Source organism: Corvus hawaiiensis, chromosome 12 (genome assembly GCF_020740725.1).
Source record: "Corvus hawaiiensis isolate bCorHaw1 chromosome 12, bCorHaw1.pri.cur, whole genome shotgun sequence".
In the NCBI taxonomy this organism is placed as follows: Eukaryota; Metazoa; Chordata; class Aves; order Passeriformes; family Corvidae; genus Corvus; species Corvus hawaiiensis.
In genome coordinates this window covers 4,634,852-4,647,580 of record NC_063224.1, presented here as the reverse complement: position 1 = coordinate 4,647,580, position 12,729 = coordinate 4,634,852, and the positions used below count along the sequence as shown (strand labels likewise).

Below are 12,729 nucleotides of genomic sequence, written 5' to 3'. Positions count from 1 at the left end.
CCCATTGCTTTTCATCACTGCTGGCATTTTTGTTTGTGGCCACTGCTGTTACTTGGTGTGAGGATATGCTCTGCCCTTGCTTGCTCCCTGACCAAACTGTGGCTTTGACACTGATGTTGTCAGACAAGAGTAATTCCTATTGAGGCTGAAGATCAGCTTAGTAGTGCATTCATCCTTTAGGTCAAAATTGTGTGTATATATATGTACGTAGTTACTATTGATGCAACTAATAGTATTTTACTGTGCATCTAAAACTGACACGCACTGTGATGACGATTTTCCTTAAAATTGTCTAAGCCCCTCTCCCTTCCCTCTAGTTTTTAATTTTTATGCATCTAACAGATATCTAAGCCAGCAGCTCAAAGATAAATCTGGCAGAAATCACTGACTTTATGGAGTTACTCCAGTTTAGATTAGCTGAAGTTTTGGCTCACTTTATCCTCTTACATTTTTACAGCTTCTGGTTACTCATTCTTTTCTGTCCTGCCCACCCTTCCCCTTCCTGTGTTGTTTACGTGACTTTAAAATGCAGCAGAAAAGTACATATTTACAAGTGTGGTTAAAAAAACTGGCTGGATCCTTAGATGCTGCACTAGAAATGTTTTTGCTTTACTAAAAGAAATGAATCTTAAGACTTTTAAGTACTTCTATTGAGTTTTGTCTGTGGATTTTGAAATTTCATTGGCTGTATATTCTTTATAATTCTTAGATTTATTTCTTTTTTCTCCCTCCTTTCCACAAGCTGGCTGAGAAAGCAGATCTATTCTGTTGATCAAACTAGAAAAAATAGGTAAGAAGCTCTGTCTTTTTTCAGATGTTTATAGTAAACTTTTGGTTCAGATTCTAACATGGAATGAAAAGAAATAAAGAATTCATTGTCCAAAATGTCAAATATGAGACCCCTGAAAATGGCATTTGCCCTTACTTTTGCTAAACACCATGTGTCCATAGCACTCACTCAGGTTTATATACGTGGTATAATGAGGAAACAAATGATGAAAACGAAGTATTTTAAATTTTAGCCTAGAATTACTTCGCCAAAATGAGTGAGCAGTGTGTTACTGTAGAGGTTGAACGCAGCTGTGCAGGTACCTCAGGTTGCTTGCTTTGTAGAGGCCTTTACCCTTTCACAGCCGAGTAGGAGCTGCTTGGACTGTGCAACCTGCTGTGAGCTCTCCTGTGCAGCTGTGCCACCAGGACTTCCCTCATTGCTGAGCTGTGTTTGCATTGGAGTGACCAGGCTCTAACACAGACAGACCAGAACCAGCAACTGGCCTGGCCATGGGCTTGTCTCTGCCACGTATTTGAACAGACCAAAGTCAAAGAATCACCTCCAACCTGGTGCTTCTCATGTGAAAGAAGTCCTGTGGGTTATAGCTCCCAGTGTGATGTGTGGCTTCATGTGTTTGAATTTCAGTAGTTCCTTTCAGGTCCATGTGTGATGTGGGTTTGTAGCTTTTACACACAAAGGAGACCTTTTTTTAAAATTAATTCAGCTGCACACCTCTCCTTAGAGTTACCAGAAATCATATGACACTGAGAAGAATGTTAACCTTTCCTCCCCTCTGTGTTACTATTTCACCATGATTCTTCTCTTTGTCTGGAATGTGCATTTGTTTCTGAAGTGTAGAAAGGCTCATGCTTTTCCTTTCATGTTCACCTTTTCCCAAAAGCAAACTGCCGTGTGGTGTTTCATTGTGCGACTGAGGCCGTGTTATTGCAGGAAGTCACACCCTTGTGCAGACAGCCTGTGGCACTCTGCAGGGTGAGCTGAGACCCCACTTCAGATCTGTGTTTCCTAAACTGGCCACAGCTGGGAAGGGGACAGTCCCATCCTTTACTGGATATTGACTTGTACCTCCTGATGCATTTCGAGAACTAACTCTGCAATGGGTGTGTTGTGGGGGTTCACAAAACAAAAGCAAATGTTTGGATGGAGCAGCTGTGGCTGACAGTAGGTGTCTGCTGAAGAGGTTTCATTTGTTGCTTTAGGGTTGTTCTACTGCTACAATGCAGTTTGGTTGGGACCAAGGAGACTTGCACTGCGGAGAGGGTAGTTTTTCCTTCTCTTCCTAAATGATTCATGCTCTTAGAAAAATTCAGGAAAGGAGTTTGGACTGAGCTCTGTTGTGTTTAGAGCAGTGGTTTTTAGGGAGGTTAATTGTAAAGGTTAGGCTTCCAGGCAAGTGCTGTTCCACAGCTTCAGTTTTTTTCTGGTGGTAATGAAGTCCCAGCTGTTTGTTTTCTCTTGCACTTATCTGGCCAGAGGAAATTGCTTGTGCTTGGTGTTTAGGGTACAAGTGGAGTGCTCGTTCTTGCTTCTAATAGTGGTTTTTTCCAGAGGTCTGGCGACAAGGCGGAAAGCCAGGAATTTCCTGAGTTCTAATCTGGCTTGGGCATGGACTTTGGCTTAGTTCCTTCTTGCTTTGCCTCTTTCTCTCTCTACACAATGGAGATGAGAATATCTCACGGGGTAGCTGCTTGTATGGACACTGTAGAATGGGAGTGTTACTGTCATCTATGTGCTAATTGGTTCTCTTGCTTTCAAGCAGCTTTGTTCTGACCCTGGATTTGCAGAGGTTTAGTGGTTCTGAATTGCTCTGTAGGTCAAGGCAGGGCACCTCAGTCTTGTTTTGTTGCTTGCTTTAATATTTTGTGGGCTTCAGCAATAGGACTCACAGGTCTTGTAGTTGTGCTCTCTTGACTTGCTGCCTTGCTGTTATCTAGAATACTTTGGTTTTTGAAGTGTTGCTGGGATATCACTGGGCATTCTGAAACTCTGCGAAAAGAATCAGCAGGTCTGTGTAAATGGAACTGGAAGGGAAGACTTGGTTGGGAGAGGAGGATGAGATCATGTTCAGATGTTGCTGAAGGGAAGAGCCTTGCTGCTGTAAATCAGTGGTACCAGACTGAATAACATCTGGAGAAAAAGGTTAAAACGGTGTTGAAAATTGGAGCTTTTTATTTTCTGTTTGTGCTCATCTGTTTGGTACAGCCTTTGTATGATGTTTTCTGTGTCTGGAATCCAGTTTCAGTGGAAGAAAGGCTGCAGTTCATCGGAGCATGTATAAACATCTACATTTGAGCTGATCATCTCGATCTGATTGATTGTTGAGAGAGAAATAGATATCTCTGCAACACGGTTCTTTTCATCCCAACATGGATGTCCAAATTAATTGAAATGCCTGTTTCTCCATGTCTAGCTTGCTTCCATGTAGGTGTTAAGTTTATAGAAGTTTATGGGTATGTGAGATGATCCCTACCCAAAATGTTTCAATAGTCACATTTTTGTGTTGATAGGAAATATGAGTAGCTGACTAGAGACAACACAACTGTGGTGATTTTGCTATCTTTTTTTTATCCTTTTTTTCCCCCCCAGTATCAGTCTTAGAGAGCTGAAAACTGTCCTTCCCCAAGTAAACTTCAAAGTGAGCAGCATGAAGTACTTGAAGGATAAATTTGCGGTAATTACCTGATTACTTAAACTCGTTTGGTATTATCTGATAGGTGTTGATGTTTCTTTTTAGGACACTTTCTATATTTTTGATTCATATCATGTACCGTTAAATAAATTATATTGATTAATTTCTCTGGTTGGCTTTGCTTGTATCTGAGGATATAAGAAAATACAGACATAGATGTTCCTTCTTTCTATTGTGTGGTTGACCAAAGCCAACACTGGGTTTTAAGCTCCAGTACTGGGCAAGTACATAGAAAAGTATTTTGTCTTTCTGTTTTTTCTACATGAATTTTATCTTAATTTTTTTTTTTTAAATATGATCAAATAATAACCTCTTCTCTCCAACTAATGCCAATATTAATAACTTTTGAAGGTCATTCCATTCCTACAGGAACCTAGAATATCCCCACCCTTTCCTGCTTTCCAGCTCTCCACCCCTAAAGCAGACATTCTTGTTTCTGCTTCTCCAGCTAACAATGAGTAAATGAGGCTCTACTTCTCTCTCAGTTGTGGAAATGGAGTGAGGGTGCAAAGTGCAAGGCCAAAGATGGGGGCTAGGAGCACTGTCATAAACCATCTGTTTTCTTGTTTTTATTCTTAAAAACATAAATAAATTTAAAAATCCCAAGTGGTTAAAAACAAAGTTTTTAACAAAGTTGGAGTAGAACAGAATGCATGAGAGAATGCCAACTGGAGTAAGAGTAACTTGTTCACTGTACAAGTTCAGGGAATTCGGAATTCACTGCACGCTTCTTTCTGTTGTAGGAAATAGGTGCTCACAAGGAAGAGCTTACTTTTGAACAATTTCATTTGTTCTACAAGAAAATCATGTTTGAACAACAAAAATTGGTAAGCTTTTCATAAATGGTCTTCATACTGTTCAACTGCTGCATCATAATAGTGAGAGCTGATTATCTTTTTGTTTGTTACTTATTTTCTTTTTTCCTCATTCTTGTAACAGAAAAAGGGTGCAGTGCTGTACCTGATGTGTAGATAACAGTCACTATCAGCAATTGGCCTAAGAAGATGAATAAGTCATTCATGTTGATTCTTGTGTGTTGGTAGTAGAGATAGGCAGAGATACGGGGTTTTTAGGAAGAATTCTTCTCGTGAGTTTGTTCAGGATGCAGAATGTCTTTTCATTAGGTTTGGCTGATCTTTTTTATGATAGAAGCAATTCCATATTCCAGATTACCAGCAGTAAGTCCATTACAGTCCATCAGACAGTCCTTGGGAGGCATAAATGCAGTGGAATTACATTTTAGCTAATTTAAGTGGGCAACTGCTTGACTACTGTTTCCTTGTGTTCACTGTACGGATTCATGAAGCTGGTGGAAACTGCATACATTTAGTGACTCTGAAAGTTAGGAACCCTTTAAAACTGTGTGAAAACACATAATTTGAAATTACTTGCATGAATGTCTGTGTTGACTATGTTCTTATTGTGTATTCAACTTCAATTTTGCAGATGCTAAATTAGAAGCTCCGATAGTCAAAGTCAGTGCTGTTTTTCTGCCAATAGAGCTTGTGCTGTTAAAAAGTGATGCTGAAATCATGGTGGAGTGATAAAAACCCCTAGATTTACTGACGTGGTTTTAGTTTTGGCCATGAAAGTCCTGTTAATTAGCTTGAGCAGAAAGCTGAAGCATTAAACACACAGTAAGGAGCCTCTCTGACTTTGTTAAGCTCTTGTTATTGCCCTGTGTGAATCATTGCAAAGAAACATCTCAATTTGTTTACAAGTGCTTCGGTCAATTGATAAGTTTCCTGCAATCTCTAATGATGCTGTGCCAAGCTAGAAACCATTTAGGTTTTATATTCACTTGAATAAATATGATGGATGATACTTAACTCCAGTTTTTCTGGGATATCAAACAATAAAAGCTCCCCAGAAATTTGGCTATTTGTATAAGGTGCTTTATCTAAGCAAGTATTTTGCCTGAGAATTGTGTTCACATTGAAAGGCCTGAAGTGCAGTTGCCAGCCTTGGCAGTATGTTTTTTTAAATGCATTTAATTACAAATGTGTCTTGCCAATTTGTATGCAACTTCTCTAGAGCAGACAGGCATTTATTTCCCCTTTCCAAACCAATTGACATTATTAGATGGACTTAGATGGAAAATTGGATATTCTTTTATTATTTATTCTTTTTCCCTTTTTTATGTTTGTTCTTTTTTTGTTTGTTTGTTTTTTGTTTGTTTTAAGATTCTTGATGAATTCAAAAAGGATTCCTCTGTTTTCATTCTTGGGTGAGACTCTTCATTTGTATTATTTTTCCACATTTTCATATGGTCGTAGTGTTGCAGGATTGTTTTTTAATTACCTCACTGTTTTTTTAAAATTTTATTTATTTTTTTTGTTTTGATGTTTTAGTAAGTGAAAAGAAATCATGTATATTTTTGCATTCAGAAAGGTGAACTTACATTGGAAGTAAGTCCTGGTGATTGTTTTTTACTTTCTGACTACAAAAATGGTATGGACTGAAGTTACCTGTCCTCTGAATTTATAAAGAACTGAACAGAGCGATGGAAGGACAATTTGATGCAGATATTTTAGCTTCAGTCTGGAGAGTGGTGTGGTGCACAGGCTTTGCCTAGACCTGAGCTGAATGCTGACAGTGATGGTTTCTGCATCTTCCACTTGACAGACTTGACAGTTTAAGTAAGATGTGTATGGCATGAAGAAGAGGTCACAGGCCGTGCTAACCTGTTGATTGTGGATTAAACCAGTTTATCTCTTGAATATTACACTAACAGATGAAGGAAGTAACTTAAAAAGTCTGCTCTGAGTGTACTGAGTATTTCCTTAGCTCTGGGTCTTGTCATTAATTAAACCGTGAGACTGCTTAAAAGCACAGATTTATAAGCACCTTCCTGGTACCAGATGCTGCTGTGTTTGTGACTCACAAAAGGCAAATCAGTGATATCACTTTCCCTTGGTGCAGGTGCACCTTGTCTCCTTTTTCAGAAGATTTTGGTCTATCACAGTAGTTAATCTAAATATTGCATAGAAGGAATTACTTGTGGAAGTGTGGCTCTGTGATAATTTAAAAGAAGTTTTTCCATGTACCTCAACTAAACTTACGAACAGCCCGGTCAAGTTAATGCAGCTCATTTGCTTCAAAGCAACAAGTACAGATTTGGTGCTTTTCCCAATGAATCACTCTCAAAAGTACATCAGGAATCCAGGAGGCTCAAAACACAGTAATTGGATAATACAGTATTACAAGCCTACTCTAAATCCCACTGAAATTGTAAAAAGTCTCTTGCTGGTGGCAGCACCTTTGTACTGTAAATCCAAGATACAAATCCATGTCATCTTCTGCTGTAATATCTGATTACCCTCTGCTATTTCTTTAGCTTCACTTTCCTTTTCTTTTTTTAAAGAAATACTGACCGTCCAGATGCTTCAGCAGTTCACCTCCATGACTTCCAGAGATTCCTGCTACACGAGCAGCAGGTGGGAAGGTTACAGAAATACTGAGCTCTTTTTCTTGGGGTTGTATCACAGAATTCTGTGCTCATTAAAAAGAAATGTGAAGTGTCATAGAATATGATTGATGTCACTGTAATACTGGGCCTTGGAAAGATTTTTCCTTTGTTGCCATTGAAGTCCACAAGAACTCTTACTTTTCACCTGTATAAAGCCTCTGAAGGTGCACCAGAGGACCAGAGGGAGGACAAAGTAAATGAGGTTTTAACAAGCCTCCCCTTAGTCATGTAAATAAACAGACAAGGTTAGAAGTAAATGCTATGTGCAGTCAGAGATGAATGCCTGGCCTGGTGGCTGCTGTCACCAGAGGCACACTGGGGCAATGCCTTGGCCATGGCCCCATTTTTGCAGCTCTCACATTGCTGCCTGCCTGCATTCCAGTCAAAGGTAATCTCCTATTGAATGGTGCCAGTTAGATGTCCCGTGCCAGCAAGCCCTTAAGGATGAAGGCAGGGATTGGAACTGTGTCTTCATGGATTTCTGTAATGCTATTTAGCACAGACTCCATGGGAAAAAATGGTGCAATATTTGCTAGGCACTGCTGAGCTCCAGGTTTACAAATGTGATTGAAAAGTGAGACCTACACTTCCTGTATAAGCTTGCTACTTTCTTTTTCTCCCAATTTCACAGTTTTCAAAGGATGTTCAGATTGCACTTAGAAATGAGAGAGATTATAGTTAAGGCATGTCCAAGGAGGCCAGCTTTTTTCTGCCTGTCAATGCATAGATGTACTTAGGTAGTGTGTATGTATTTGTAGATCTCTCTGTTCCTTGTTTGATTTTTGTACTGAATAATACCACTTCTAAAGTTTTTTTCCTACTGTATTGTAACTACCTGAAGGAATCTTGGGCTCAGGATCTCAGTAAAGTCCGAGAACGAATGACAAAGTTTATTGACGACACTATGAGAGAAACTGCTGAACCTTTCCTCTTTGTTGATGAGGTGAGATAATGGTACTTTGTAGTAGTTCTCATAGACTTCTTTCACAGAATTTTCACTGGGTGGCAAGACCCCTAGACCCCTCTTGCTGCATTGCTGGATTTCTTTTATTCTCATATGGTAAAAATGTTTAAATTCAGTCTGTCTCTTTGTATCGTAGTTCCTTGCTTACCTTTTTGCAAAAGAAAACAGTATTTGGGATGAGAAATATGATTCAATAGAAGTGCAGGATATGAATAATCCTTTGTCCCACTACTGGATTTCTTCCTCTCATAACACGTAAGTTACCAAAAGTCGCGTTGTTTTTCCCTGTTCAAATAAATGTAGCACATGTGAGAGAGACAGTAAATTATGCCAGAAATGTGCTGTGTGGATGTGTAAAACCTTCCTACAGTGTGGTATAAATGTTGCAAATGGAGTTTCTGGGACTCCTTTTTCCCCTTCTCATAAGATCTTAGAGGTTTTGAGATACAACTCAGCTCAGCTGCCAGAAAATCCAAGTCCTATTACAAAAATAAAAAGAAGTATTGAGTTGAAACTGTTCTAAAAGCCTCTCTGCTTTCAGAAATTTAAGTTACTGAAGGGGCTTCCATTCTTTCCAAGCACCAGTAGCCTCACTGAGCTCGTGTCAGAATTCATTAATTGTACAAAGTATGTGATGATGAGTTTGAACTGTCTTCAAATGAAGGGGGTTTGCTCACGTAGCATTGTAGTGGAAAAAAAGGTGCGAAGGGAGGGAGGAGAGATAAATAAAATAATGCAGGGTATGCAATAAAGTGGATATGGATATGGCATACAGGTGTATTTTGAAGTATAAGGTGTGATATCACTCTAAATACCTTCCATATCCCTCCCACATGCGTATGCCTGAGCATGATGAGGTTTAAGCATGTTTCAAAGCTCATGGTTTGCTCTCTAGAAGGATGTCAGAGTTGTCTGCTGTTTAGATTGAGCCTTTAGCCTCCTATAATTTGGTCCATTCAAAAACCTGATAGCATCACGTTGAGCAAAATCTGGTTCTTCCATCAGAAGTATAAAAAAAACCCAAACCAAACCAACAACAACAAAAAATCAGGATACATTCTCTATGACAGGAGGCAAAATATCACTGAGTGAGTGAGAATTGGTTGAAACTGACTCCCTGCTTTTTTTACCATTTTCTTTTACTCCTTAGATACCTGACAGGAGATCAGCTTCGCAGTGAATCCTCTACAGAAGCTTACATCAGGTGCCTCAGAATGGGATGTCGATGTATTGAGTGTGAGTAAAGAGCTTGTGGAGTGGTTTATAATATGTTGTCTGCACAAGTAGTTTCCTCTGTTTACCAAGAAAGAAAAAAGAACTGAAATCAAGAACTGTTTGTTTTCTGAATTTGAAGTTAGTCATATAAAAAACACTGATTCCTTAAATTGTTTTGCTTATGTCTCACCAATGCCTCATTCACTTCCTCTGATTCTTGTTCTCAGGCAGTTTTAAGATAGTCTTCCTAAATCTCCTCACTTTACAAAAAAATTCAATCTTGAATCTATATGAAAGCTTAGGATTTAAGCTGGAGTACTTGTGTAGCATAGATAGATAGTTTATTTAGCTGCATGGTAATACAGACAAGCCTAAGGCACAGAGATTTTTGTGATGTGGTGTCTTTTGTCATCCTGTTTAATTTGCTTGTAAATCAGGTGATGTCTTGGTGCATTTGTTCTCCATCGATTGTGTATGTGTCTTCAGCTCTGTGCTTGTGTTCCTTATTGAGAATTTTCACTTTAATTTCATGTTGTTTATTTGACTAATGCAAAATATATCTCATATTAGAGTTTCAGGGTTAAAATCAACAAAAGACAGAAGCTCTCAACTTGTCACTTGTTGGAGTGTCTTTATCCCTGGAAAATTACTGTAAACTAGTAGATCGACACTATAGTTGCCTGAATCTCTTATTTCCAGATTCCCACATAATATTGCTTGGGGAAACATTTTGTAGTGTATTTTATTTGTCTTGCTCTTACTTAAGTAAACTCAGTTTCCTCTGTGAGAGATAGAAATTCATCTGATAGACTATTTTATTAGAACAATAAGGTCTATGAATCAGTATGAACACTGGAGTTTTTATGTATCCTTTTTACTAGAGTCATTTAAAGAACTACTTGCTTTCTTATTTTTTCCACTGCTTGTCTTTCCTAGTGGATTGCTGGGATGGTCCTGATGGGAAACCCATCATTTACCATGGATGGACACGGACAACAAAGATCAAATTTGATGATGTAGTGCAGGCAATCAAAGACCATGCCTTTGTTACATCTGAGTAAGCTTGATTTTCCTTCAGCCTGTTTTCATATGCTTAGACCTTTCTGAACATAATTTCTCTGCAACCTAGAGAAAAAAGTAATCAGAGATTAATGGATTCCAGTAGTCTTCATTATTGCCACTTCTGGGTCTTTAATAGATGCAGTTTTGAGGAAAAGTCCCAGTGCATAATGATTTATTGCTAAGGAAGACAGTACCCTAAAGTGGTTTCCAGCTCCTTGTTTGGGTCTTTTTTTATTAAGTTGAAAGTGAAACTTCAAATGCTTAATAGTATGTCTTAATTCTTTTTCAAAAATTAACAAAATAGTACAATTGACAAATAATATGTCTGTCAGGTGGTGTTTGTGTTGTAGCGGAGGTCTTAGCTGAGAAGATACAAAACTCATAGCATGTCTCCTGAATTGGTAACATGGGTTTAGATCTGCATCTCTGCCCTTCTGTGACTTGTACTGAGACGTTCTTAACATGAAAAATATTACCCAGTACCCGGGAAAGAAATCAAGCTGTCAGTGTCCTGTTTGTCCATGTTACCACTTGGACACAGAGAGGCAGTATTTTCCCATGTGGATCACAGGAACACTGTGTTAGTGACAACCATAATATGCATTATGGTTTCAGACTCTTCTCATAGTCCATGTGAAGGAAAACAGACACGATTTTGAGGAGAGGAGAAACAAATTTTCACATAATGGTACTTTAGCAGTGCAACTGTGCCCAAAGAGCTTGAAGGGAATCTTTGTCCTTGCAGATATTCAAATCTCTGCTGGATAAAGTTCTAAACAACCTGATCTAACCTAGGAACTGGGTCTTCCCAAAGAAGGGGTTTGGGTTAGATGGACCTTCACAGGTCCCTTCCAACCCTGGCATCTCTGTGATTGCACATCTGTTATTACTTGTTGTGTCTATATCTTCCTTTTGTCTTCTTGTTTCCTTTAAATATTTTCTGTCCTCTGGGGGCTGAGGGAGGGTGTTGTCTTCCTTGCCTTGCCAGCCGTAACAAAAAGAAATTGTCTTCATTCACCTTGGTTTTGTCTGCCAAAGATACCCAGTCATTCTGTCAATTGAAGAGCACTGCAGTGTGGAGCAGCAGCGACACATGGCCAAAGTGTTCAAGGAGGTGTTTGGGGATCAGCTTTTGATGAAGCCTGTTGAAGCCAGTGCAGATCAGCTCCCATCACCAACCCAGCTGAAAGAAAAAATCATCATCAAGGTAGGCTTGCTTTGTGTGCTGGGAGATAAAATAGGAGAACAAGAGCAGGACCAGAAATACTGTTCCTGACTTCACAGATTACTTTCAAGAAACCCCTTGCTTGAAGTGTTTACTGGTTACATTTGACAGTAATGTACAGTGTTCTGTAAAACTCTGTATTAAAGTGCTTGCTCTTGGTTTTCTTTGCAGTAAGTGTTGGCAGTTCAAGTGCCAGATCAAACGTCAGCTCTTTTCTAAAGGTCTTCCAGCTCCTGAAATGTCACTCTAAATTTCAACGAGGGTTCACTGCTGCAGATGTTCACCACAGAGGTTTTACACCATGTGGCATAAAAATGACAGAAGTATGTTCTTGAATAGAAAGATAGATCAATATTACTATTTTTCAAGACTGCCTTTCCTTCAAGTGAAACCCAAAGCTCTTGCGGCTGCACACTGAGGTTGTGAGGATTTCACAAATTGATGAGTGTTTGCTAACTCAGTGTGATTTAAATACACAGTTTAGTGAGTCACTTGTGAAACACAGAGGCACTGCTCTGAGAAGGCAGTCCCCATTAGTGTCCTACCTTGTGGGCAGTGCAGGTGCCCACATCAGCTCTGTTGTGCAACAACAACATAACCAAAAGAAGACTGAAACTGTGGTAGAACTTTTCAAATGGCAACATTTGGTGAAGAATCTCAGGGCTGCTCATGATCTCTATAGTAAAACAATAATTGCTTTTGTCCATGCTTCTGTTTTCTTGCTCTTGTAACAGTATTGCATCCTGTGTATTAAATATCTGAATGGAAGAAATAAGGGTATTGAATGTAAGATTGGAAATAATAGAACCCCACTATAAGGTGAAAAAGTTCTGTGCTTAAGTTTTTGGGGTTTTTTTTGTCCTCCCCAGACTGTCTGTTGTTTCCATGCAGAGCAGAGAGGGAACTTGCATAGGCACATGATTAGTAACATGACAGATCTGGTTTAAAGGGAATTACAAACTATTATGAGTGTGCACAAGAGAACATCCATATCACTCTGTGCTGTCTAAAAGGGCATTGACGAGTCTTTAAATAGATCAGCACCTGCCAGTGACCTGGTTGTGTTGTTTGGCTTTTGTTTGGAAAATGTTGTCAGTAAACAGTCAGAGGCAACAATTACTTCTCTGGCCTGTGAGATTTTTCAGATAGGTCTATCAAACTGAAATCAGCCACAAGTAGGCTGTGTGAACTGAACGTGGTTGAGGTCTGATGTGAGATGATTAATCCCATCATTAACTGCAGTTAAGTACTTGATATTGTCTGTGGCCCCTTGAGACACTTCTGTGAACCCTCTAAGGAAAGTAGAACTTGA

The 12,729-nt window shown here is 39.2% G+C and overlaps 1 protein-coding gene across 3 annotated transcripts in view; it reads left to right on the top strand.

The window, feature by feature from the left end:
• PLCG2 (phospholipase C gamma 2) overlaps positions 1-12,729 on the top strand; it is a 54,967-nt gene that overhangs the window by 19,512 nt on the left and 22,726 nt on the right. For 2 of the 3 annotated variants that reach the window (XM_048316708.1, XM_048316709.1), the window contains 10 exons: positions 743-790; positions 3,380-3,464; positions 4,226-4,309; positions 5,666-5,709; positions 6,847-6,919; positions 7,793-7,894; positions 8,052-8,170; positions 9,066-9,151; positions 10,067-10,187; positions 11,231-11,399. In XM_048316708.1, the coding sequence (XP_048172665.1) occupies positions 743-790; positions 3,380-3,464; positions 4,226-4,309; positions 5,666-5,709; positions 6,847-6,919; positions 7,793-7,894; positions 8,052-8,170; positions 9,066-9,151; positions 10,067-10,187; positions 11,231-11,399 (931 nt within the window). Of the gene's footprint in view, positions 1-742; positions 791-3,379; positions 3,465-4,225; positions 4,310-5,665; positions 5,710-6,846; positions 6,920-7,792; positions 7,895-8,051; positions 8,171-9,065; positions 9,152-10,066; positions 10,188-11,230; positions 11,400-12,729 lie in introns of those variants that run through there. The other variant, XM_048316710.1, reaches the window with a different exon arrangement.